We start from the raw sequence: 27,690 nt of genomic DNA, 5'->3' as shown, positions 1-27,690 counted from the left end.
GGTCAGTTTGCGCTCAATTGCGGCGGTAGTCGCACTTATAGTGAATCCCTTATGCGTATAACACATGCAACAGTGAACCCTTTATAGTTTTGAGTTCTGAGAGGTGAGTTAAACATATTGATTTAATATAAAAAACTTTAAGTTTACGTGTAGTTTGAAAAGTGTGTTAAAAATAAGTGGATTTATCGATTTATACATTTTGCATAAAATAAGTCCATTTAAGTTTTTTTTCTAATACAAAAGTATAAGTGCAACAAACAAGTATAAGTAAAAAATATTTTGAAAAAGATTGTAGAATACATTTTAAACATAATCGAATTAATAAAGTTACATCTGTTTTTTAATTAATCATTAAATTATATTACCATTTTCGAAAAGTAGTCATATTTGTTAAACTCGAAACAGCATTATCGTGTGCTTAAACAAACGCTAGATATATGCAAAGATGTTTTACGTAAATTGTTCACCTGAATCAATATAGACGATTTTTAAACTTGTGTTGATTTTTGAATATTTATTATTACACTATATATTTATATAAAATTACTCGTATCCTAGTATAAACTAAGACTCCTAGTATTAACTAGGAGTCTAGTAAATACTAGGAGTCTTGGCTTATACTAGGATACGAGTGATTTACTAGGAGTCTAGTAAATACTAGGAGTCTTGGCTTATACTAGGATACGAGTGATTTACTAGGAGTCTAGTAAATACTAGGAATCTTGGCTTATACTAGGATACGAGTGATTTACTAGGAGTCTAGTAAATACTAGGAGTCTTGGCTTATACTAGGATACGAGTGATTTCTAAAAAGATTGAAGTAACATATTAGCACGCAGTCCTAGTCTAATGAGCACTAAGATAGTTGCCTCATACGTAGTATCCATACCATTCCACCGAAACACAAGAACTATTTTACTTCAGAAACAAGTGAAACAAGTATGAACCTCGATCCCCCCAATAAGAGGCCGATTTTCTACCACTAGGCTTCCACTTACTAATAACACGATATAATAAGATACATTTCTAACATAAGTTTCTTGGAAAATTAAAGTATATTTGGTTTTTGTTGACAATTGTCATAAACATAGTGTCAACGCGTCAGCATTCGGCCAGTGTGACGTCAGAGTGAATCACAGTAATCGGTTGACGAAGTAGTCACTAATTAGTTATTAAAGTTAAGCATAACGGGTAAAACATAATGGCGTTCACAATTAATTCAATTCAATACGTGACAAACTAATTCCAAACTCGTTTTTATGTCACATTTGTGATATCCTAAGTCGTAGACATCTGTCCTAGTAGTTCTGGGACCAGAATGGGGATACGGTATTCCCTGTCTGTCGTAAGAATGGGAGCTCGAATCGCCCGGCCAGCGACCCTGAAAAGGATGTTAGGGCATCACGCTACTCGGAATACTCCGGTTGCGTTCCTTAGGAGATCCCGGAGCTCTCTACGCACCGCCGAGGACGGCTATCTGGGGTTTAGTGCGGTAAAAATCTCACATAACACTGCGTCGATCGCACGGCACCGGCTGAACAAAAAAAAAAAAAAGGGTCAGATGCCTACGACCTTTTTTATTTACGAGGGGGAAACCTTCAAAAGGTACCCGGCGCCGTGGGAGCGACGCAGGGTTATGTGGGATTTTTACCGCACTAAAACCCCCCCGGTGGCCGTCCTCAGCGCTGCGTAGAGGGCTCCGGGATCTCCAAAGGAACGCAACCGGAGTCCTCTTAGCGCGTTGCCCCGTCGGGCTCTGCCCAGGTGAGCTTGACGCTCGCCACACCATCTGGTGCGTACGACGGTATGCGACCACACATACCGCCGCCCTTCCCGGGGTCGCTTAACGAGCGGTTCGAGCTACCACACTTACCGCCCGCAACCCCGGAAGCCCCCTTTTAGTCGCCTCTTACGACAGGCAGGGGATACCGTAGCCCTATTCTGGTCCCGAAACTACAGGGACAAGGCATCTGACCCTACAATCAACTTTCAAAAATATCTTCTCGAAAAACGCCATATTTATTATATGCTTGAATATCAAGATAAAGTATTTTATCTTTAAAGGGAAGTAGCAAACAATCCTGTCCTGTCAGTAAATGGTCACTGGCACCCATAGGTATCTGTAGTCAATCCCAAATGACAAAGTATTCAAATAAATAGTGAACCTAAGAATAGAACTAAGTTTATAGCGTGAAAGAGTTCTTGCGTCCGGGTGGACGGGTGAGGATTACAACAAACTTACGCATGACGTGACAATCTTAGAAATGGCAACGTATTTGTTATTAACTTGAGTGTAGAACACAGTTCTATTGTAAAGCCAGCAGCATGCGACCATTATTTTACCATCAGGTAGACTGCATGATCGTGTCCTAATTCTACATTATATTATGAAAAAGTCTTTAGTATTTTGGTTTCAGGTTTCCGACTTTTGCTACATTTCGAGTTAGGGCAATGAACAACATGGGCTACCTTACAGTTACAGACGCAAACCAAAGAACGTTCTTAACTATAGGTATTCATAGCATTTATGTTAAAACATAGAATTCTGTCACTACGCCCGGTCAACACAGAATTTTTCGACACGTACTAAGTGAAAACCTTCGTAATTTCGCAATGACGCGAACAAGACATTCGAATTGACATTTTAAGTGCAAGTTGTAAAACACTTTTGTTTGACCAAGGCTGTTGGGGTAATCGTCCAACATAGATATATTTTGAAGACAGCCTTACTATTTTCCAAAATATACTTTCCTGGTTCGATGTATAGAAAAAACGGCATTTAGATAAATAATTTTATATTATATTATTTGGGTGTTTGATTATTTGGCATCCAGGAGTAGGAAGATAGGACCTGTAAAACGCTGACACTTAGAGCAAATAATGGATTTAGATCCCTGGATTGCGTGCTGGTCTAGAATGTTTTCATGGCACCCATAACACAAAAAAATCTGAAATTAGTGTGCAAAGTGTTTTTTTTACACTAAATTAATATTACTTAATAATAATTTATTAGAGTGTATCAATTCAATTAATTCAAATGAATAAAATACAAACGAATCATTTAAAAAATAATATCAAGAAAAGAAGAAAATATCGCTTCTCTCAATATTGTTTTCGTCTTCGTCGTCGTCATAAGTTACTATATCAGTGCTGAGTTATATCACAAAAATAAGATAAATATATCATTGTTATCATATATGTATATTATCTGACTATTGAGGTTTAAGTGAAATTTGTATATGCATATACATATATTATTTTAAAAAGAAACAGGATGGTCGTCTCCATGGTCTACCAAATTGTATAATTGTGTATGCTATATAATAGTGTACATGTTTTTTTCTATAAACTTATCAATAAATTACTAAAATTAATATGGGGTTGTAATTTAAACATAGCTTCATATCTGACCACTAGGTGGTGGTGGTGGTGGATGGGGTTTTGGTAATTCATAAGATATATTAAAAACGAAAATCTCATCTAAATTGGATCAGAAATCTCATACATACAAACTTACTGGTATATACATAACGCTCTAAAATATAACGTCCTTTTTAGAGGTCGCTTAAAACGCTCAATATTAAACTGTAGATATTTTTTATTTTAACGGAAACGTTAAATTATGTATACAGCAATATGAATAGTGATATGATATGCACAATATACTATTTCATTCTAAAATCTTCCTCGAGCAACAGGACAATCTCGTTCGTAATGTAGGTAAATGTGTAACTTAAACGATTTATTCATCAAAAAAATATATTATACTAAAGTATATAGGCAAACACATTAATTGTCAATAGATCGATCATTTAAGGTCGATCGTTAGTTGTTACTGCACCAATCTGTCTCTGTGCACGTCCTCCACTGAATAAATTTTAATCTGACAATAGTTCAATTATCGGTCAAATCAAGGTCGTTTTATCAATCTATATCCGTGACAACAGTTAAGTTCGATCATTTTTTTTTTATAATATAGGAGTAGCAGACGAGCATGCAGTCCATCTGATGATAAGTGGCTACTGCCGCCATGGCCATGTGTAATCAACGCTAGGTGGTATTAAATATTCCTACCCGAGGTCGGCTACAGATGTGTCGCTACCCGTGAGGACTAAGCTGGAACGCCTCGGTCGAAAGTATTTCTCCCTTAAAACAGCCTTCAAACCGGAACACAGCAGCGTTTAACACTGCTGTTATGAGGCAGTGAAGGTGGTGCCGCCGGAGTCGAACCACAAAAGGGTCTACCACTTTTACGAAGATCGAAAGAATGGATTGATGATCGTCGACCCGCGTGGCGGAGCGGTCACCATACCGGTCTGACGCGCAAAGGGTCCCGGGTTTGATCCCCGGCCAGACAGATATCTAAATGATGAATTTAGATTTCTGTTCCTGGGTCTGGGTGTTTGTGTATTTTGTCTATGTATGTATCCATGGCACCTACGACACAGGGACTCCTAGTGTGGGGCTGTGAGTGTAGAAAGCGTTTGTTTATTTATCTCCTGTCAGTGGAAACGTCAAACTTTAAGGCGGCGTACACACGGTATAAATATTAGACCGCGTATACAGCAGACAGTATACAAAGCTTACATTTATTTATTTATTTATAGGTGGGATAGGCACCCTTAGATAAGTTTGAGAATTCAATATCATATTTCATTGTAAGTTCAAGGTGAATGAAATATTGTGTTTTCATGCGTAGCTTTGAGGTCATTGCTCCTTAAATTTTACGAGTTCACAGAAAAGATGTTTGAAACGCGAGCATTTTCACTAAGAACAGCATACATAACTGACAGTTTTAGATTTTTTCATTATAAAGTAGTTTGCTACTGCAAACGAACATGCAGTCCTCTTGATGGTAAGCGACTACTGCTGGTCATGGACTTTTGCAATCAATCCCAGATAATATTAAATTACTACTTGAGGTTAACTGAGACTATAATGGAAAGTTTCAGATTAATAAGTATGTGAGTTGAGACTATAATGGAAAGTTTCAGATTAATAAGTATGTCTCCCTAATCACGCCCTTGAAAGCGGAAAACAGCGTTTAATACTGCTGTTATTCGGTAGAAATAGATGTAGAGGTAATGCCGTAGCCGAACCACAAACCACCTTCAAAATTGTCAATAATCCAAACATATGCATTCTAACTTACATATATTTTGCTTCAGCTAGTGGAACAAACTAGTCTATTGTTAATCTTTTCTGCGTTAAACAAAACTCGTGCAAAAGGATATTATATTTCTACGTTATTATGATCCGTTTTATAAATATGCTCTTTATAGGTCAGAAACAATGTTAGCATTATTAAGTGACACGTGAATCGTTAAGATTTTCCTCGCTACATTATATCGTTGATTTTTCCTCTTCCTACCGACAACATTGTTTTAACAATGAAGAAGCTTAAAGGAAACTTCAAAGAATTTAACATCAAAGTCAAGGTGTTACTATCGAAATGATGTACATACTTCCTATTATCTAGTATCTTGACATTGAAGGTAATTAAAATATTATTTTACGACGCCATCTATCGTCACAACCAATAAATAATAGCAATAATTGTGCTTGCGTCATCATTTTGTTTATTATTGTATTTTACTACTAGATTGTGGTGTTTCTTTACGCCTGTTATTAATAATCAAACTTTCCGCTCTTAAAATACTTTGGCGACATCCCGCTACTCGTTAAGAGTTGTGCGCCACGAGTATTCTGAATTACGCTATCGAAGTTTTATAAACATCTTGTACATATACAACTACAAGTTTCGAACTGAGACTGTGTGAGCATGACCGCTCCCCGGGCGTTATCACCTAGCCCGACGGGAGATCTCCCTTTTCCAAAATACCAAATATAGAATTTTGGCAATGTCTAGTATCGTCGATTATTAAAAAACAATCTATCCAATGTATATCCTAAATTGCCTATCATAAATTGACATTTAACGTTTCATGTAAGCAAAAATTAGAGAAATAATTATAAGTGGGCATAAGTCATTAATCTCCAACAGTTATTATTTTTAATTTTTATATTTAAATCACATTCCATTGTAGTCCAGTAATTAGCGAGATAGTAGAGGTATCGCTTTTAAAGTCGAAATGCATTGAAAAAAAGTTACAGACTAATATACTACTATATTATTTTATTAGATAACATACATAAAGGAGTATGTATGTATGTAATATGAAAGTGGTAGGACACTTTTGTGGTTCGTTGCACACTCAAAATTCTCATATTTTGTTATGAAAAGTATACTTAGGGTTATGAATATATTTTTAATATCGTTTAACATTTCTCCAATTTGTGGAAATTTACGTGGCCTTGGAGTTATCGGCAATGTGAGGATTACGTAGGTACATATATAAAATATGGCCTTGTTACAATGTTGATAGGATAGGATGAGTGAACTCATGTTTTTATCCTTAAAACTTGTTTGTAATAATCCGAGTACTCATGTCTTGTGAGTGATAGAGAAATCATTTCTTATGTAATATAGCAAAGGATCATGCAGCCTACCTGATTAATGGTAACTACCGCTTGTAGACTTCTGTTACCAATTCTGTATAGCTGAATTGTACTGAAATCGATTGGATACGAATATGAAATTAATACTAAAATGAACCCTTGTTTATCTTCCTTACCACACAAACCAAAATAGAATGCAGCGCTACAGCGCTTAGATGTATCAGTACATTTAGTATGAGTTTTTACGTTCATGATACACTTCTGATACAGTCCGCTAGGGGCGCTGACCAATATAAAAACAGTCATTTTTGTAAAAACATACTAAGGGTACTGTGCCGCCGCAAACGAACGTCAAAATCTCCTACAATCTATTAAAAATTATTTAAAGTTTTTTGGGATACTACCTAGCTTCAACTCAACAATTAATTTAGAAATGGAAGTTATTATAAACTTTTTATTTAGAAGCAATTAATTTTTATTAATTGTTTCATTGCAATCACTCACAGAGTGAGAGGATATCTTGTCAATACGTGGAAGGAAAGCTATCAAAAGATTTCCAATTGTTGTAGAGATTGTATTTAATTCGCAATGTGACTTCTTTGTTTCAGATATTTAAAGAAATGACTGATAAAGAAAAGCAAGACCCCGGCCAGAATTTTAATTCTACGTAAGCATTAAAAATATTTTTGAAAAATATGGCATCCATGGTCGTCCGTAATAAATTTCAGATAGCATGAGAGTACTGCCGAGAGACGATCAGTGATTACAAATCCACTATCAAGCTCTGGGGACTAAGTGTAATTTTCTGGTATAGGTGTATCTTTTTATACTACTTTCCAGACAAAAACATAATAACATAAAAGACATAATAGTACTTGGCACAAAAAAGGTGTAGTGCCTTCGAAATCAAACAAAGTGCCATTCGTAGTACCTCTTTTATTTTTCAAGATTTTTATCACGATTTTGCTTCACCTTCTTTTTTAAAACATTTTTCGCTTCCCACTTTGTCATTTCAAGTGTTTACACAATCTAAATCACAAACCAAACAAATGAAAGATTCGGCTTTTCTTAACAATAACAATAGAATATCATCGTGGGATAGGAAAACAATATCAGGGAGCGCTCAAGGAATATAGAATAACATCTAAGTACTTACACACATTATACGGAAGATATTTTCACCAAAGTTTACTTATATGAATAACTTAGTTCAATACACGTGTAAGACTATATGGCAGCTGGTTAATAAAAATCTTGCTCATAAATTACAGACAAGAGTAAGGAGTAAATATATTTTTAAGGATAACACGAATTGCCAAGTCGATTTTAAAATTGATAAAATTAGGGATACTACTTATAAAATTTCTTAAAATCGATTGTTATTCATCTTAGAAACCATTTTTAGAATACGGGTATAATATTCATAATTGTTTTCAAATTTTGCGCCCAAAATTTTACAACTGGATTCGTCATTGTTCGACTCCAGGAGCACGACTTCCATACCGTTCCTGCGCGGTTTGCACGGACGTTTTTGCCACGAACATGCAAAATGCAAAATCATCTTTCTGAGGTATTTTCGAAGCGCTATAACATGGGGCTCGTCAAAAAATGTGCAAAAAGAGCTCTCATCGAGAGGCGGCAATGCATTGGCGACTCCTCTTGTGTTGCAAATGTCCATACACGGCGATGACTACTTTCCATCAGGTAGCAGGTCTGCTTAGTCGTTAGTATAAAGAGTAAAAATAAAAAATATATAATTATGGGGTTAATTGCAGTTATCCATAGGCAGTAGTGATTCCCTAAATCCATACCATACTCACGTACCTGATGAAAAACCGAAGCGACTATACATAAATGGCGATGTATTTATAAATTGTATAAAGGTTAATCAATCGTCCTTGATGTATTCTATAGAATGATGTGATTGTGGTCAGTCATTCAGAACGGTCTTTTTTCTTAAATTGTCATTGAAATAGTAATTCTACCATTGTTACAGTTGGTTGGTTTTTATAAATGAATTTATTAGGTATTAAAGTAACTTTGTGCCTAATTTATTTGTAACGAGCATCAATCGCACAACTAAGATTTTTCATAAATATTTAATTTGGCATCGTGGAAGCATATTTCGGAAAATGCAAGTTATTGTATCTATTTAAGGTAAATTATTTTTACTCATTAACTTTTCAGTTTCAGTTGCATTGAAACGTCCACTATAAATAGGAAACTATATAGTTTTTAGGGTCCTGTACCCAAAGGGTTAAAACGGAACCCTATTACTAAGACTTCACTGTCTGTCCGTCTGTCACAGGGCTATATCTACGGAACCGTAATAGGTAGACACATGCCATTTTTACAGGGGATGCATAACGGTGGCCGCTATAACAACAAATACTAAAAATAAAAAAAGTTGAATATTAAAGGTGGTCTTCATACAACAAACCGGGATTTTACGGCATTTTTCGATCTAACTCTTAAACCGTGCTAGGAAGTCGGTTGATTTTTTTACAATCCGTTTACTCCTATAACTGGTATTATAAAAAATACAAATAAGAACCATAAAACATATTTTAATATAGGTATTTTAATTTTATTATACATTGTTTACGTATTATTCATCATCACTCCAACGCCATCTATTGTTGTATCATATAACTAAGTATTGTTGAAAATAATAAAATGAATAAAAATAAGTAAAAAATAATGAATGGTGGTACGGAAGCCTCCATGTACGTGTTCGACTCGTACTTGGCGAATTATTAAAATCCTTTAAAGTTCACGGGTGTAATTCTTACTTTCGGTGGAAGGGTGTAGATGCGGGCTGCCTTACATATAAGGCGACCATTTTTGTCCTGTCTGACTCCTGAGAGTCGTAATACACTTGTGATCACTTCACGTAGAACCCCTGTTATTTGCAGAGCTTCTTGTTGTGGGTGTTCTTGCCATCAGGTGGAATGCTTGCTTATATGCTAATCGAATTTCGCTTTTCGAACCTGATAAATGGAGCACCCCACGCTTTTTCCACAATTATACTATTTACTGTTCCTTAATTGATTCTTAGATTGAAAATTATTTTCTACTTTTTAGTTGATTTTATCATAAAACCGTGTTTTTTATTTTTTTGAACTATAATTATTTATTAATTTTAATATTTGTTGTTATAGAAACCACCATTATGCATCGTTTGTAAAAAAAACCAAGTGTATATCTATTACGATTTAGGAGATAAAGCCCAGTGACACACAAACAGACCGTGGAGGGATTCGTTTTAACCTTTGAGTACGGAAGCCTAAAAATGATTCTACAATAGGGCATTATAGATATATTTCAGAACATTTGAGTTATAATTTGAGTTGAAAATCGTTAATCCTGATGATGTTGATAAGGACAATGGTACAAAATTATTAAAATCGTGTATTGTCATAGGTTTTTGATAATGCTTCAAAATTTTGAATTAAACTGAACGTTCTAAGTGGATAGAAATCGGGCTCAAAGATTCTATTACTGTTACGAAACGTACATAAATATAACCCAAGCTAATAAAAGCGTGTTAAAAAGAAAAGTTGGCCGCCGAATTTAATATCATCGGAAAATTGGCTTTCTTGCATCATTATGGATTATAACAAAGAAAAATACATTACTTTGTATTTTAAGTTGTCACACAAATTTGCGTCAAAAATACAGCAATTATTTACTGTTACTAATTGTATGCGTTCATCCAAAAGTATGTTGTTCAAACATTTATGGAAAACAATTTTGAAATACCTATTAAGGCCTCTTACAATGCTACTACGCTTTTGTTATACTGTTAATGGAATAAATGTATTACAACAAAGTCACAACACTATATTGTTGCAGTAATTCATTTGTAAGGAAATGCAAAATTTTATTTCTAAACATAAAGAATTCGTTTGACAAGAAAATTAGTAAGACCATGCAAATCTTTACATTTTAAACGGTCAAATGCCTGCCTTGTAGCTACTTACTACTGCAGTGCAAAATGTTTTTCATGGCAAATTGTTACGTATGTATGTATATCTCTTCTTTACCATGCAACCCAAATGGTTTTACGGAATTTAACATAATATGCTCTATTTTAAAGTAGCAGAGTTTTTTGTTTTTTAAAACAACTAAAATACTACAACTACAACCTAATGTCAATAATGTGGGTGAACAATGACCATTTATCCATAAGTAAATGGTCATTGGTCATTTGTAATTTGTAATTTTATGAAAAAAGGGACCATTTAATTAACTAAACGCCATATATATTAATTTAGTACGCACTATAAAGTCGCAATATAAAAGTAACACTATTTGATTTAAAACAAGCAATAATAGCGCTAAAGATATTAATATAACAAGAGGATATATTGAGTAAGTGGGAAGGAAAATTTCAAAATAAATCAAATTATTATAATACTGGCAATTATGAGTGTAATTAAAGTTATGTGGCACAGCAATGGAAGTTAAGATTTTTAACGTTTATCATTTATAATAACCGTAAAGTGTACCGACCGTTTAAAACTGGTATAATTACTAATGTCTGAACATACAAATTCAAGGATGAATTTTATTATGATTAACTATTTGCAGTTATGTTAAGAGTCAGCAAAAACTAAATATAAGACTTAAAATACTTTAGCTGTGTAAGTTGGAGCAAACCCATATTATTAAAATGGAGATTATAGGCAATTTTGATCATTTCAGGATTCCATATTCGACAGGGTAAGTGTCTCTCTCTCTCTATAGTCGGTCAATCAATGCTGAGGATCGTGACTTCTTTGCTTTATAGTGGCTTTCCAGAGATTGCGATTAGTGGCCTGGTGTTTCGCCTCACTGACCGGTATCTTTAAATGATCCGATACCTGGTCTGACCATCGTATTGGGCTGCGTCCTCTGGGTCTCTTGCCCTCCTCCTTGCCTGTCACGAGTAGTTTTTCCAGGTTGTCATTATTTCTTCGGGCTATATGACCGAAGTATTTAAGTATGCGGTGCAGGCAAATACTGGAAAGACGTTGGGAACGCTCTAAGTGTACTTCTTTTAAGATGGATGCGTTGGTCCGGAAAGCTGTCCATGGGATTCTTAGCATGCGCCGCCAGCACCACATCTCAAATTTTCTTAGGTAACAATGGGACGTTTATACTAAGACTCCGAGACTCCTTCTGTCACACTGCTTTCTCTTAAATCGATAGAAAAAAGTTAACAAATCAGAGGGTTCCCATACTGGAAACTCAAGTCTTTGATTTATCTACTGAACAATAATTGTCATATACTCACACTTTATGGTTGACTCCCTTGAAAAGATGTTATGATGAAATGTAATAAAAAAAATGTTTACCTAACCTTGTAAGTTTGTTTTTGTTCTATTATCTAGTTTAATAACTAATAACTTGTGTTTCAGGGCCAATCTAACATCTAATCCTGGATTCCAATCGTCACTCAGCATCACTTCAAAAGATGATATTGCGAAGGAAAAAGAGTACAATCCATTTGAACATAGACAAGTTGAACATCCAAACTCGTAAGTATTTTATGACGTATATTTTCTTTTGTTACGTAAACGTAAGCCTATGGTTTTGAGCAGGGGTCAGATTATATTTAAGTCATATTCGTATTTATAAAACCCAGTGAGTTGGGTGTACTTTTCATAAAGGTAAGCTCCAGGATATTAAGCTTTTCTCAGCAGGTTCTTAACAAATAAGAAAACCCGTAGGAGAAAGTCCCGCAACATACTTTAAAGATTTCCCTAAAAATGATTATACTATAGTAACACTTTTCTTTGTCAGTTGATTGTTTATCTTAAATTAAAAATACTTTTGTAGAATCAATAGTTTTTAACACTTAGTATATTGAAGTCTTTAGAATTGTAACATTTAATATATTTTTTATTTTTGACTCCTTAGACGCAAAGTAAAATATATTAAATCTGCAGATATTTCAATCATTTGAGACATATTGCTTATTTGCAATATGTAATAAAAAAATCTTATAACTATCAAATATATTCCGATCAAGTAAACTATATTTTTGCTGTTAGGTTTAGAGTGTTTAGACCTTGGATATATGACTAAAATATATTACATTGGTCTTATTATATAATTTATAATTCTAGTATTTCTTCAAGCGTTTTCTTCATAATGAGAACATATAAGTACATTAATCATTTATATTCCCATGTGGCTAAGTTCGAACCTTAGGACTTACTAACATGATATATAAACGTGCTGCAGTTACAAGCTGACTGGTTGTCTGAAATAACTTAAAGTATATTTACATTTTGTTAACTATAACTAATAATTATTTATTGATTAATGTAATCAAGGGTTTAATTTCAAGGGTTCAATTTGTGTTCAACTTCAGGTAGGACTTTAATCCTATCTGGGATCTATGTGTGGGCGGCAGTTTCCACTTAATTTCTGGTTTGCCGCCCGCTTATAATGAGCCTGAAAATATATTGTGTATTATTACGAGTATTAACCGTTTAAATGTTTCAAACAAAACAAAGATATATCTCAAACAAACCAAGTTTACGGTAGCAATCAAACACATTATCTTTGTTGTCACACGACAAGTATTATCATTTTCTATAATGTAACGTGACGTATCTTTGCCAGACTGTCACTATTACTGTCAGAGTGAATGTCAATGTCACTATTCCATCAACAATAGAATGTTTCTTTATAAAGATTGTGATCCAAAATTTCCGTTTTCACTCATTCTATATGCCTTGCCTGTAAATCCAAAAAACATGCATCCGTCCGTCCCTATATAAGTCATTATATAGGGACGGACGGATGCATGGGTCAACCCATAAAATAAATACTAATTTTAATTCATATTTTGTCTACCAAATATCACAATTCAATATTATAGTGTATTATAGTGTGAAACATGTGAAATGTCGATCCGAAAAATTATTTCCCCATTGCCTTATCGGATAGTTACATAAAATATTTTCGGAGGGATCCCAAACTTCCTTGATGAGTGTCGAAATAGATGGGGATATTATGTCGATTACATATCGTCGTGTTGTTATTGTTGTTTGCGGTCAGGTTACGCTACGTGTCCTTGGTCGTGTCGTTAGCTAGGTCCTTGTTGTTATACAGGCTAATTCTGGAATAATTCCTCTTCTCCTATTATAATATATGTATGTATATGGCGGAAAGAGGTCAAGGAACGCGGCATTTACAGGGTTATTATTTTTAAATATGTCAAACTGACAATAACTTATTTCTATTTACAAATTTTAATATGTCTCTCGCTTAATGTTGGAAGAAGAATATAATTGACTTAAAATACGTTTTCGACACTAAGATTTCTTAGTTGTGGAAAACGTAAACGCACAAAGATAACATGAACACAGACACAAATCAGAAATCTAAATCATCATTTATGTCTCTGACCAGGATGTAATCTTGAACTTTCCGCTGCACTCAGCGACACACGTTATAGAGCTCACGTGTAGCGATCTCCATTAACACGTGTCCTATCATTAAACACATGTGTTTAAGTATGACGTACCTATTTACTAGAAACAATGCATCTTAAAACAGTTATGTAAAGGCATTATGTTCGATTCTCACGGAAGCTATTTAATGTGGAATCAAAAGGCATGTAGTAATTAAATAATGCACTAAGATTACGCTAGCAACGTGCTATTACGAAATGATAAGTTCTTAACCGTATGTGGCTTATCTATGTATTGGTAGAATGTATGTACTTATTTGTAGGAAGTGGTAGTGTATTAACTAAACTAAAGATAATGTTTAAAAGGGAAGTATGCTTTGTGGTTCAACTACGAACGCACTATCGCGACACCTTTTTAATACGCTTTTATTAGCTTCAGACGTATGTATGTTGGTATGTTAGTATGTAACGGAATCTTTGAACATGATTTTAACCCCCTTCAAAACGTCGGATTAACTTGAAATTTGGCATACTTATTCTCTTTTATCTAATTTATATCTCCCACTTTTATATTAACTTCGGAAAATTTCCAATTTTTTACAGTACACTCGGGTCCATAGCACATCTCTTGAAAGCATGTCTCGGGACCGGCATCCTGGCTATGCCCTCAGCCTTCAAGAATTCTGGACTATTGATCGGCGTTATAGGCACCCTTCTCGCTGGCGTAGTATGTACGCATACTGTTGCTATGGTGGTAAGTTGTTGTTTATCTTGTCTTAAGTTTGAAGGTGGTAGAACCCTTTGTGGTTCGACTCCGGCGGCACCACCGCCACACCTATATTTGCCTTACAACAGCAGTGTTAAGCGCTGCTGTGTTCTGGTTTGAAAGGTGTGGTAAGGGAGACATACGTTGGCGAGGCATTCCAGCTTAGTCCTCAGGGGTCGCTATCTGATGATAAAACGTAGTGATGGTTATATCAAGGGGTTCGAGGATCAATCCTGAGCGAACCTCTGTTTTTTCAAAGTTATCTGCGCGTTGGAAATTAATGATCACTTGCCTAACCGTGAAAGAAAAGTGAGGAAGTTTACGTGCCTGATTTCTTGAAAAAGAAATCGTTTTTACAGGTGTGTGAAGATTACTGTGGCGTATAACCTTTAGACTCTGAGACTCTCTTCTAGTTTCATATTCTAGTATATGCCTCATAGTTGTTTAATAATTCGCCAAGTACGAGTCGAACTCGCACATGGAGGCTTCCGTACCACCAAATGTTCATTATTTTTTACTTATTTTTATTCATTTTATTATTTTCAACAATATTTAATTATATCAGACAACAATACATGGCGTTGGGGTGATGATCAATGATACTTACACAACGTATAATAAAATTTAAATAACTATATTAAAATGTGTTTTATGGTTTTTATTTGTATTTCTTATAATACCAGTTATTGTAGTAAACTGATTATAAAAACACAAGCGTTTCTCTAGTACGGTTTAACAGTTACATCGAAAAATACCGGTTTTCGTATGGCGACCCCGTTTAATATTTAATAACTTTAATAACTTTATTTTATTTTTAGTATTTATTGTTATAGCGGCCACCGATATGCATCCTCTGTAAAAATTTCATGTGTGACAGACTGTGACAGACGGACAGTCGGACAGACAGCGAAGTCTTAGTAATAGGGTTCCGTTTTTACCCTTTGGGTACGGAACCCTAAAAACGTTACTTATTGTGTCCTAATTAATAAATGGTAGTAATTATTACGGTACTCTCCTCCATTGTATTTATGACAATACACCTGTTGTGTGTGTGGGCGTACAGTTTATTCCTCTCAAAGGTCGAAAGTTAATATCCTTGCAGAAATAGAATAGGAATTCTCTATGGCCAGCGGTCACAATGCTAATATACTTAGCAGAGAGATGGAGATATTTATACTGTGAAAGTGGGTGCTTTGTTTGTCCATTGCACTCACGACACAGGAAATGTTATCATTTCTCAATTTAACGCTTCAAGAATGGTAAATAAAAATTAAAAGTGGCTTAACCTTCAGAATTCAAGTTAAATGAAAGCGAACTGGTTTTTGATGTATCTTTTTATTATAATTTGGTTTTTATTCTTTTATTAAAACCCTTCGATACAATAATATGTATGTATGTATGTAAGTTCCTCTTACAGCTGTTCACTATTTATTTTAAAGACTAACTTCTTATAAGGATCTCTTTAAGAATCTACTCTTAAATGTCACCCAGATACAATTACATACTACAAGTTGACTGAACTAAACTATAGTAACAGTGACTCCTTTAACTTTACCTTGTAGTATAAGGTATACTTCGCAAGTTTGGAATTAATTAATGAAAGCTTACGGACACCTTGTATAACTTCAAAATAATTGAAATTAATTGACAAATAATATCAACTTTATAGTCGTTTTCATCGGTTATAATATTTTATTTATTTATATATAACTTAAGGATTTCCTGACCTATAAAGAAGGTGTACGATTTTTTATTACATATTTGAAAAAAAATCGCAGTAGAATGGCTCTGTAACTTTATAAAATCGTAATTTGATTAATAAAATTATTTGTTCAAAATAAAATTACGAAAACAATGAACATTTTTTCGTTCAAAATAAATTTCCGGAAGCAATGAAATATTTCATTAAAAGCGATAGAATTCGTTTTTGTTCGCCTCCGGTGGCACCGTACCTACATAACTATATCTATATATATAAAAGAGATTTCCACGTATATAGTCACTCATCACGATATCTCTGGAACCATTAGAGCTAAAGACTTGAAATTTGGTAGGAATATTCTTTTCACCGAGTAGAGGTCAGCTAAGAACGGATTTTACGAAATTCCACCGTTAAGGGGGTTAAATGGGGGTTGGAAGTTAATATGAAAGTCCGTCAGTTTTAAAGCAAACTAGATGAAAATTGGTATTTAGCTTTCTGATCTAAAGTAATAAAAATCTAATCTAAGGGTTTTTCCAAAATCAACCCTAAAGGTGGTTAAATAGGGGTTGACAGGTTATTTTAAATTTTGCCATTTTGGAAGCCAGCACTATGAAAGTTAGCCATTGCTTTGCTGGTTAGATATAAAATAACTTTAGTTCTACCGTTTTTGGAAAATCAACCCCTATGTGGGTTAAATAAGGGTTGTAAGTTTGTATAGAATTCCCCCAGTTTTGATGTAAACGCTATCAAAATCGGTATTTAGGTTTTCGATTAAAAATAATTAAATACCTATTTCACCATTTTTGGAAAATCAACCCTTAAGTTGGTAAAATAAGGGTTAACAGCTTATTTTAAAATTTGCCAATTTGAAAGCCAGCACTATGTAAGTTAGCCATTGGCTCACTGGTTAGCTACAGTGGAACTATAATTCTACCGTTTAGAAAATGAACCCTTATTTGGGTTAAATAAGGGTTGTAAGTTTGTATGAGAGTCCCCCAGTTTTGATGTAAACTGTATAAAAATCGGTATCTGGGTTTCGATAGAAAATAATTAATCATCTATTTCATTGTTTTTGGAAAATCATCCCTTAAGTTCGTTAAATGGGGGTTGGAATTTTATTTCAAACTCCGTTAATTCGGAAGCAAGGACTATAAAAACTTGCATTTGGCTTTCCTGTTAGAAATAATAGAACTTTTTAACACCATTTATGGAAAATCTACCCTCAAGAGGGTAAAATAGGGGTTGTAAGTTTGTATGAAAGTCCTCCAGTTTTAATGTAAACTGTATAAAAATCGGTATTTGGGTTTTCGATAGAAAATAATTAAACACCTATACCATTATTTTTGGAAAATCATCCCTTAAGGTCGTTAAATGGGGGTTGGAATTTCATTTCAAACTCCGTTAATTCGGGAGCGACCACTATGAAAAATTATCATTACAATCAATGAAGCATCTGAGTCACGGTTTTTTTTAGATTTTTAGATTAACCCTTAAGACTGCTATAGAAGGGTGTATGCATTATGCCTTTCTGTTTACACATCTGTTTCAGCATTTTAGCAACTCAACAATCAACCACCATTAGGGTACTATTTTTTTTATACTATAAAAGTAGACGACGAGCATGCAGTCCACCTGATGGTAAGTGGCTATGGACATCTGTAATCAACCCCAGATAGGATTAGATATTCCTACCTGAGGTCAGCCACAGATGCGCCGCTACCCCTGAGGACTAAGTTGGAACGCCTCGGAAAAGTCTGTCTCCCTTACCACACCCTTAAAAACGGAACACAGCAGCGCCTAACACTGCTGTTATTAGGTAGAAATAGGTGTGGCGGTGGTGCCGCCGGAGTCGAACCACAAAGGGTTCTACCACCTTTAGAAACCTATAAGTAAAGGAAGATTCTTTAAAAACCGTTGTTGAAGTTACTTCCTATGGCGTGTCTGGAAAAAGAACAGAGTGCAGAGAGGTTTAGTGTAGGGTGAAATTCCACGGGCCATCGTAACATATATTTTTAACATGGGAATGTATTACGCGTGTTGAAGTGCACATCGACGGTTTTTTAGGGTTCCGTACATAAAGGATAAAAACGGAACTCTATTACTAAGACTTCACTGTCTGTCCGTCTGTCCGTGTGTCACAGGGCTCTATCTCTGGAACCGTAATAGATAGACATTTGAAATTCTTACAGAGGATGCATAACGGTGGCCGCTATAACAACAAATACTAAAAATAAAAAAAGTTGAAAACAAAAACAAACTGCTATTCGATATTTTTCCAACTAACTTTTAAACCGGTAGAAGTAGACAGTTGAAACTTTCACAAAATGTGTAAATAAAAATTTTAGTTGTACGGAATGCTCAAGGTGCGGGTTGGACTTGCACTTGGTAAATTATTAGTAACGCGCAGACCCGCGGGCCACAAGGAAAAGTCGCGGGCCATACACCACCCGTGGGTGTCGGCTTGCCGACCGCAGGTGTTGAATTAGCTTTCAGAAATTTGATGATAAAGTATTTATTGATACATATGTACATAGGAATGTTTTTGAAATTCTACTAAGGAGGTAAAAGAAGTGTTATATGTATATATACGGGAATCTTTTAAGTTCGAAGTTAGAAACGTAAAATTTCAGATAACGTCTATTCAGACAAAATAATATATTTTAATAAATTTCAGGTTTATTGTAAAGCTAAAACTATGAACAATGTGTTTTTTGGATTTTAATTTACGTTTCTAATATACAAAATTAGTGATCAAAAAAATTTTAAAACTATGAAAATAATAACAGTATAAAAATAAGAATAATGCTAAAATAGAAAATGCTAGCAATATGCTAAAAAGTTCATAGCTTTAAATTTATAACCAATGTTTATTTAGAATTAGTTAATAAAAAAGATATAAGTTAAATTACTGTCTTTTTATTTAGCACGACAAAGTATTAATGCCTAGGCTTAAGTTGTTTATATCCGATCTATATTTATATAGATTTTATATGTGTAACAAATTCTAAACTTGATGGCATTGACACTCACGTCGATTCATGGTGTAGGCCTACTGGGGATCCCGCCATGTAAAATAATGGGAACGCATCGTACGACACAGTACCTCCATGGTGATGTGGAAAGCTGTATTATTTATTATTTTAATTCATATAAATCGATAAGACCCTAAGTAGTTAACGGTGTGTTGATTTCGTAAAATCCGTTCATGATAAATAATTAGGCAGCTAGATAACACAATTTAATATTTCTTTTACTTGGCATGTATTTTATGCCACGCGAAGCGGGCGGGTAACGGCTAGTCATATATAAAAGCTACGAGTAGTTGTTCATAATATTTTTGTTCTAGGTGAGAACGTCACAACGAGCGTGTGTGAATGCAAAAAAGCCATCCATGGGTTTCGCTGAAACCTGTGGAGCGGCCTTTCTGTATGGACCAAAGAGTTTGCAACCTTGGGGAGGTTTTGTGAAGTAAGATTCTGTACACTTAGTATGAGTTTTTACATTTTTACAAAAATGATTGTTTTTTCATGATACAGTCCGCTAGGGGCGCTGATTGGAAATGTATGGGCAAATACGTAAACAAATACAAAACGGTCATTTTTGTAAAAACGTAAAAACTCATACTAAGGGTACTGTAGTTATAAATTTTTGTTTTGAACGTTTGTTTTTGTTTTGAATTGAAATTGAATTCTCGGATCCGAAGTTGTTTTGATTTGTTAAAGTTATTATCGTATGATAGATATGCACTTACTCGTATTTGAATAAAATAATAAAGGTACTTGAAGCGAAACTTTATGCTTTAGAGTTTTTTTAATGTTTAGAATCTATTTAATCAAAATGGTCTCGATATTTACAAATTACATAACTATTTTTATATTACTCTTTTATTATTATTTATTAATTAAATTAATGATTAGTTCGGCTAGTTAAACCTTCTTATTTCTTGCAGAACGTTCGTGGACTATTCATTAGCAGCAACTTATGCGAGTGTCCTGTGTGTATATGTGGTGTTTATAGGATCATCGTTTAAGGAGGTGAGTCTTCAAATGTCACTGTTTACAAATTTCTAAAGCCTGCTTCACATTCTCGCGAGAATCTCGTAAGAATCTCGCGAGAACGCGAGAAAAACCCGATTCGTATCGGCTCCACATTCTCGTTTCTGCTGCTTTTCTCGCGTTTAGCGGGCTTAAGCAATTACAAAAAGACTATAAGCTAAAGTAGTCCGAAAGTTTATAGTCAATTTGCTAGTTGACTAAGAAGATAAAGAACTTGATACAAAAACTTCGCTACCCAACTCTTGAACAGTACCCTTAGTATGAGTTTTTACGTTTTTACAAAAATTACTGTTTTTGTATTTGTTTACGTATTTGCCCATATGCCAATTGCCCACTATATACTAATACTACTAAAATAAAACAATTCTGTTACAGGCTCTGGATGTGTATTACCCCGAGACCAACTTATCGATCCAGGCGTACTGTGCGCTTACTTTGGTACCGTTAGTTCTCATCTGCCAGATAAGAAACCTAAAGTATCTGGTGCCATTCTCGACCGTCGCCAATTTGCTCATCGTTGTGGTCTTTGGCATAACGATGTACTATGTCTTCACGGATTTGCCCCCAATCAGCGATCGGGAGGTCGTCGTCAGTGTCAATCAATGGCCATTATTTTTAAGGTATGTTTGAAGATTTGTTTATCTTATAGTCATGCTGTATTTTAGTAATTTACGAGCATACTTCAGATTTTGTATATACATATATGAAGCAATCAGCCCACGATTATGCTGATTTGTTTGCCTAATCTTAACGGTTACGCCAGCCGATGGAACATGGCAAGTCAGAAGTTCTACAGGATCAAACCTTGTAAAATTCCTGGCTTGTTACGCGTATAAATTATATTTAAGCTTAACAACAATCGCAAATTTTTACCCTTGAATTTGAAAAAGTTTAAAAAAATTGGCTCTATTAGTTGTAATGTTCAGACATTCAATATTTTTTTAGGTTATTCGATGTATGGACTTATCAATGTTCAAATATTTTTTTACTTCCAGCACAGTCATATTTGCAATGGAAGGAATCGGCGTGGTAATGCCGGTTGAAAACGAAATGGCTAAACCACAACAGTTCCTCGGGTGCCCTGGAGTGCTTAACGTATCTATGGTCATTGTCATCTCCTTGTATGGCGTCTTTGGATTCTTCGGTTACGTTCAGTTTGGTGATCTCGTCAAAGGCAGCATTACCTTGAACTTGCCTCCGGAAGATATGTAAGTATTCGAAAGTACATGTTTTAAAGATTCGTGTTGTAATCTTTAACATCATTCTACTTACTTGGAATGATCCCAAATTCCAGCCAGAATCCAGATACCAGAATCCTTTGTTTTCACTTTAAATATACCATCACCACACATAATTATATCTATCTTCTATAGTGATAAGTGCTGCTATTTTCCCACTGCTACTCGAGAGATTTTTTCCCACAATTGGGAAACACCTAAGTGTTTCTATCTGTATATACATATATTTCAATATAATTTCAATTCGAATTGATGGAGTAGTAACTTCATAATTTACATCATTATTTACCGTACCTCTCAATAGTTTCGAAACAAGTGATACTCATATGAATTGTTTGTTGAGTGTTACATTACATTACATTAAAATAATCAACAATTTAATGAACAATTATTCGGCTTATTTGCAAATCCGGCTCTCCATTTGAAAATGTATTGAACAACGGAATTCCTTTTATCTGGCAACAGGAAATTATTTTATCCGATTATATTCCTATATGCTTTGTAGGAATTTTATCTGTACCCGATAGGTAAAGAATGTAAATGAACATATGAAAGACGATATTAATACTAGGAATATTATGGAGGCATTATCACAAAATCAATCTTGTACTGCTTTTGAATTTCATCACTAAGTATATGTTTTATTAGATCATCTGATAGATGAAAATGTAATAAAAATAAATGTAGTCAACATTTAAGAGGACTTAAATAGCAAGTATCTAATACTAATGGTAGTCTGGAAAAAGTAGGTTCCTGTACTATATTTTCCTTCGCTTAGGTATAGGCACGTAGGTGTACGTTCAGACTACTTTCTATACTATACCTGAATTTACAGTAGGAAACACAAAATCAATATCTAATCTCTCAAGCAAGTGATCCGTGCTGAAGTCGTAACTTTAATGGCATTGTCTTTCAGAATCGCTCAAAGCGCGAAGATCGTAATGGCGCTGGTGATATACTTCTCGTTCGCTCTCCAATTTTACGTGCCCATGGATTTTGTAAATCGTCTGCTAAAGAAACGCTCATCTAACAAGTACGAAAACGTGATCCAAGTCAGCGTAAGGACACTTATGGTCACTTTTGCTGGTAAGTACAATAACAAAATGTTGGCGTTAAGAAAAAGAAAAACAATATTTATAATACTATATTTTTTTTATAATATAAGAGTAGCAGACAAGCATGTAGTCCATCTGATGGTAAGTGGCTACTGCCGCCAATGGACATTTATAATCAACCCCAGGCATATTTAGATATTCCTACCTGAAGTCCGCCACAGATGCGCCGCTACCCCTGAGGACTCAGCTGGAAAGCCTTGGAAAAGTATGTCTCCCATACAACACCCTTTAAACCAGAACACAGCAGCGCTTAACGCTGCCGTTATGGGGTAGAAATAGGTGGGGCCGTGGTGCCGCCGGAGTCGAACCACAAAGGGTTCTACAACCTTCAAAATACTATGATAACAAAAAAAAAAAAAAAAAAGAAATCCACAGAGTTACTACATTTATTTCTATATATGTAGCAACTGTTAATCATGCATAAACATTCTACAGAACTAATAGAATGAGAACAAAACGTTGAATTATACGTGTTTAACATTTTTATAGTAAAATTATCATTATTAAATAAATCACGTGTACAAGCATCTTCCTATGTAAATCGTGTGATTATTAACAGGACTACATCCTCTTAATGAACAAACAAATTAAACATGTTCACGGAATGAAGCTGTAGGCAAAAAAAATTTGAGCAATTAATTTATTGCATGCTCCGTAAAAATTTCAACTATTTGCACTATATTGCGGCGTTACAACCATAAATGTACGGCGTACGTGTTTATTGTGGTTGCGTGCCCCAAAACAAAAAAGTCCTACATGACCAAATTCCATAATTCGTCAGCTTTAAATTCACATCAAAATGGTTGTTTCGTAGTAAATATTTTCCGTTTCTAGTTGATTACATCATTTTGAGTCCCACTATTGGTCACATGTCTCTTTCTATAACTCTAGGTAATCTAGGGCAATAGCCAACCTAGGTGGTTTATTTTTACAACCTTTATTAGCTCTTTTCTATCAGTGATAAGCTATGGATATGTGTCAAATTGTCAAAGGATTGCTTGATTTTCATTAAAAAGTTTCAGTGGACGAAAATTAGTTTGATTAGACACTTCACATATCTCTGGTGGGAAGGCATATTAGACTCAACAAATTTTAATGACGTTTATTTAATGGTAACGACTATGACTAACAAATTAACATACGGTCTGAATTCTAGAAGCGCATATAAAGTTCAACTCTCAGCCGTCATATGTCTAGATGCTGGCTATACCCGGATTTCTTAACTACGTAAATTAGTTATACTACAATCTGATCCATTTCCTTCATATGCATGTAGACTATTTTTGATTAATTAAATAGATAGCAGTTGCTTATATTAGTTACCAAGTATTGATTTACCGTTCAGTTAATCCTTATTTCTACTTTAAAATGAGTACTGATTGTATACTTAATATCTTTAAATCGATCTATTTATTTTTCAGTTGCACTTGCCGCAGCGTTTCCAAATCTAGAGTTAGTCATCAGCCTGGTTGGTGCCATTTTCTTTTCTACTCTTGGCTTACTTTTACCTGCCATCATCGATACCGTCTACTTATGGGACCGGGACCTTGGGAAGTTCAACTACGTGTTAATCAAGAACACTATCATTGGAATCGTTTCCCTTATTGTTTTGATCTCGGGTACCTACGTCTCCATTCTTGGGATCATTGAGGATTTATCTGGAAGCAGTCAACATAATGCCACTTTGACTTAAGTTATTTTTATATTATTGTAAACAACCTTTTTTGCAAAGAAGCAAATTTACATGCAGCCTGCCTGGTACCAATGTCTGCAGGTCAGGGTCAATTGGGACAGGTGTGCTGCAGAAGTTGAAATGCCTCAGAATAATATACTTTGTCTACTACACAAATCTTATAAACCAGAACAAAGCAGTACTACCCCTATTTCATATATACTTGCTATGCTTTTTTCTGGTTTGTACAATGTAGATAGCTTAGATCATGTCCGTCAATTACAACTATTTCTTTATTTTATATACGATTTAGCACTGCAAGCATTTAGTTTAGATTTTTTTTTAAGTAAACAACATAAATATACCATTATTTATTATTGTACTTACTTTATAAGCTCTGTAGTTTATCGTGAAATTAGTTTTCTTTGTATTTATTAATTTATTACTTTATGATAGGTTAAACTGATGTAGATAGGAAAGTAGATTGTTATTGACGGCAAAAGTATTTAGGCGAGGCTAGTCACGAAATGTAATAATAATGTTCTTGTAAGCTGAACTATCTATTTTAGTGGATTTTTTTGTAGTTTGTAGTTTTACTATACCGGTATTATCGTAACTCCTGTCTTTGTCTTACAGCAGTCTACCAGTTCTTCTTTTTTGATCCTTGAGCTAAGGTGGATGTTCCAATCTAGTTTTCGGGACTAGCAACTAGCAACGTTTATTATCGTTTCAAGTATAACTAATACACTTTTCGATATTCGATAGATATACGTAGCTACGAAAATCAATTAACAGCACGTCAACTACATGTCTTTTTTATTTGACAACAAGTAAGCATTCACTCCTACTGATTTTAATGGGTCACTGTAGGTTATGGTCAAATGCAACCAAATCCAAAATGACAATCACACATATGTTGCTACTCCCGAGGACTAAGGTATAACTTATATAATATAACATATAATACCTTTACGAGAGCTAATCTGCTGCTGTACGCCAGGCAAGGCGTGGCGTTGATTCTACTGACTCGAGCTGTAAAGAGTTCCACCACCTGCAAATCATTCGTTTTGTTGGTATGTTTTGTTGGAACGGTTTGCTTCGATTATAAAGAGAAGGCAAGAAAATAACAAGTAATCCTAAAAGCTTTGTGGCTTATAAGGTATTACGATTTTACCCAACACTAAAAGAAGGTTTTGTTACAGATCAAATCGAGTCATTTGTATAATATTATTGACAAATATGAATGATGTAATAATATTCTTGTATCCAATAAATAGAACGTAAGTTTAATTAAAGTTACGTAAAACCTGTACATGGATTGTTATGTTTTTAATTTTGACAATTTACACGTTAATATTAAAGTTATTTAATTGTTTTTACTTTTATTTAATTCTATTTATAATCTTAACTGCGTCAACCGTTTTGAGGTTATAATATCCTGATTTGTAGTAAGTTAGTAAAGTCCGCGCCAAACTGCTAGTCCGTTTGAACTTGTTGTGAGCACGTGTAGTCATACAATTTGCTATGGCGACGAGATTAATTTCTATATTCAGAGCGGACTAGCAGTTTTACGCGGACTAAGTATACTAGTAGACCTTTAAGAACTTCCAGAATTTGAGGTTTACTCAAGTTACTTTTGTTACTTATTATTTATAAACGCAAAGCTCGATATTTCTAAAATTTGAGTACATCATAATTCGATACATACTTGTCATAGCTATTGCCCACATAGCTCGATAAACATTACCCTTACCCATTAAGTCAAGTAAACACTTGAATTGTTTGTTATCGTTTGAATAGTAACGAAGGCGTATCAAGAATTAAATACTTTCCCGGAAAACAAGGCACTTAGTGAAATCGCTTCCGGTCGGTGGTTCCCATGAAAATAATAATTACAGGAATCATACGATGATTAACAAAGTTCATCCAGAAGATTAACATAGTCGAATACCGAGTAAATTAATTAAATTAATTCAATAGGAAAAAATATCTTGATAAATGTTTTTTTTTTCATTTTATTATATTTATTTTATTACCTATTAATAAATTTTACAATATAAAATTCTAAAAAGTAGTGAATTGATGATATATGACAAAATTTATCGAAATGGTCTATGGGATTCCAGAGCCATAATTTTTCACAGTTTCCTATACTTATCCCATAGAAGTATAGGATATAGGTCATCCATAATTTAAGCAAACGTTACATATACGAATTGGGATTGGATAAACAATTTCGCAAGATGATATTGTTGCGAATTTCTCGGATTTAATACTCATCTACTATGACACTAAGGAGTAAGGCTAAAGGTAACATACTTATCCGAGACCTTCCAACTTAGACCTGAGGGGTGAACGGTTCTGTAGCCTCTAATCTTATCTGGGATTGATTAGATAATTATGTCCTTGGGTGGTATTAATCACTTACTAGGACTGCATGCTTAAAAAAATCTGCGAACGTACTTTTAAAATAAAATTTCTGCATTTATAAAAAAACGCCTATTATTAAACTATTAAACTATTATTAAAATACCAAGAAATAAAGACACATCATTTTTTTTTTTATTTTGAACAATAGAAGTATTTTAAATACACACCTACTCGTACATAAAATAAAGCAAGCGAGATTTCCCAAACGTGCATTGCATTGCAAAAAATACATTAAAAAGCAGTAAAGAATAAACTTCATTTGGAATGAAGCTAAATGTGATTTGTGTCTTATAGCTATTTTTTTAAGTAATTCTTATTCTAGTATAGTCCGCGTAAAACTGTTAGTTCGATCTGAATATAGAAATGAACCGCATCGCCATAGTTACTTGTATGACTACACCTGCCCGTTACAACTTCAAAGCGGACTAGCAATTTGGCGCGGACTATAACTTAAAAGGGGACCATTTTTTTACCTACGTAGTGCTGGGCAGTAAGTAATAGCTTGCGAGTTCTGAATGTTAACATTGATTTCAAAATATTGATAAGCTATTGGGATTAGGGGAAATAAAAGAAATCACTCGAGAAAATGGCTTGAGAAAAATCACTTGAGAAATTTTCGTGAAATATCGTGGAAATCAACTTCAGGGACTCCTGTATATCTAGAGGTCATGCACTCTTCCCTAATTTGAGTTTAGTCGTATGTACGTACCCATTGGCCGAATTATCCATTCCAATCGTTGAAATGTCTATAGTTTTATTTAAAATTAAAATAGCATTACCTGTAACTGCGCAGTAAAACTAATTCGCTAAATATATTTTTCTTTTCATTCAAATTACAACACGAA

General features: G+C 34.4%; 1 protein-coding gene across 1 annotated transcript; it reads left to right on the top strand.

The window, feature by feature from the left end:
- Positions 1-25,790, top strand: LOC140751611 (proton-coupled amino acid transporter-like protein pathetic). Its single transcript, XM_073085578.1, has 10 exons — positions 1-103; positions 7,068-7,126; positions 11,862-11,981; positions 14,471-14,621; positions 19,682-19,803; positions 20,285-20,369; positions 20,766-21,010; positions 21,386-21,598; positions 22,545-22,714; positions 24,165-25,790. Exons 2-10 carry the CDS (start codon positions 7,080-7,082, stop codon positions 24,434-24,436), a joined length of 1,425 nt encoding a protein of 474 aa, XP_072941679.1. The 5' UTR covers positions 1-103; positions 7,068-7,079; the 3' UTR covers positions 24,437-25,790.
- The last annotated feature ends 1,900 nt before the right edge of the window (positions 25,791-27,690 follow it).

The sequence above is a fragment of the Epargyreus clarus genome, unplaced genomic scaffold (genome assembly GCF_041222505.1).
Source record: "Epargyreus clarus isolate Ecla_fem2 unplaced genomic scaffold, WU_Ecla_fem_2.2 ptg000023l, whole genome shotgun sequence".
Lineage (NCBI taxonomy): Eukaryota > Metazoa > Arthropoda > Insecta > Lepidoptera > Hesperiidae > Epargyreus > Epargyreus clarus.
Note: the sequence above shows the minus strand (reverse complement) of the source record. Positions and strands in the feature narration are given on the sequence as shown.

Coding starts and splice junctions, on each gene's coding strand:
- LOC140751611 (XM_073085578.1), top strand. CDS start 7,080: ATGACTGATAAAGAAAAGCAAGACCCCGGCCAGAATTTTAATTCTAC. Junction 7,127..11,861: donor GGCCAGAATTTTAATTCTAC/GTAAGCATTAAA, acceptor CTTGTGTTTCAG/GGCCAATCTAACATCTAATC. Junction 19,804..20,284: donor CCTTGGGGAGGTTTTGTGAA/GTAAGATTCTGT, acceptor TATTTCTTGCAG/AACGTTCGTGGACTATTCAT.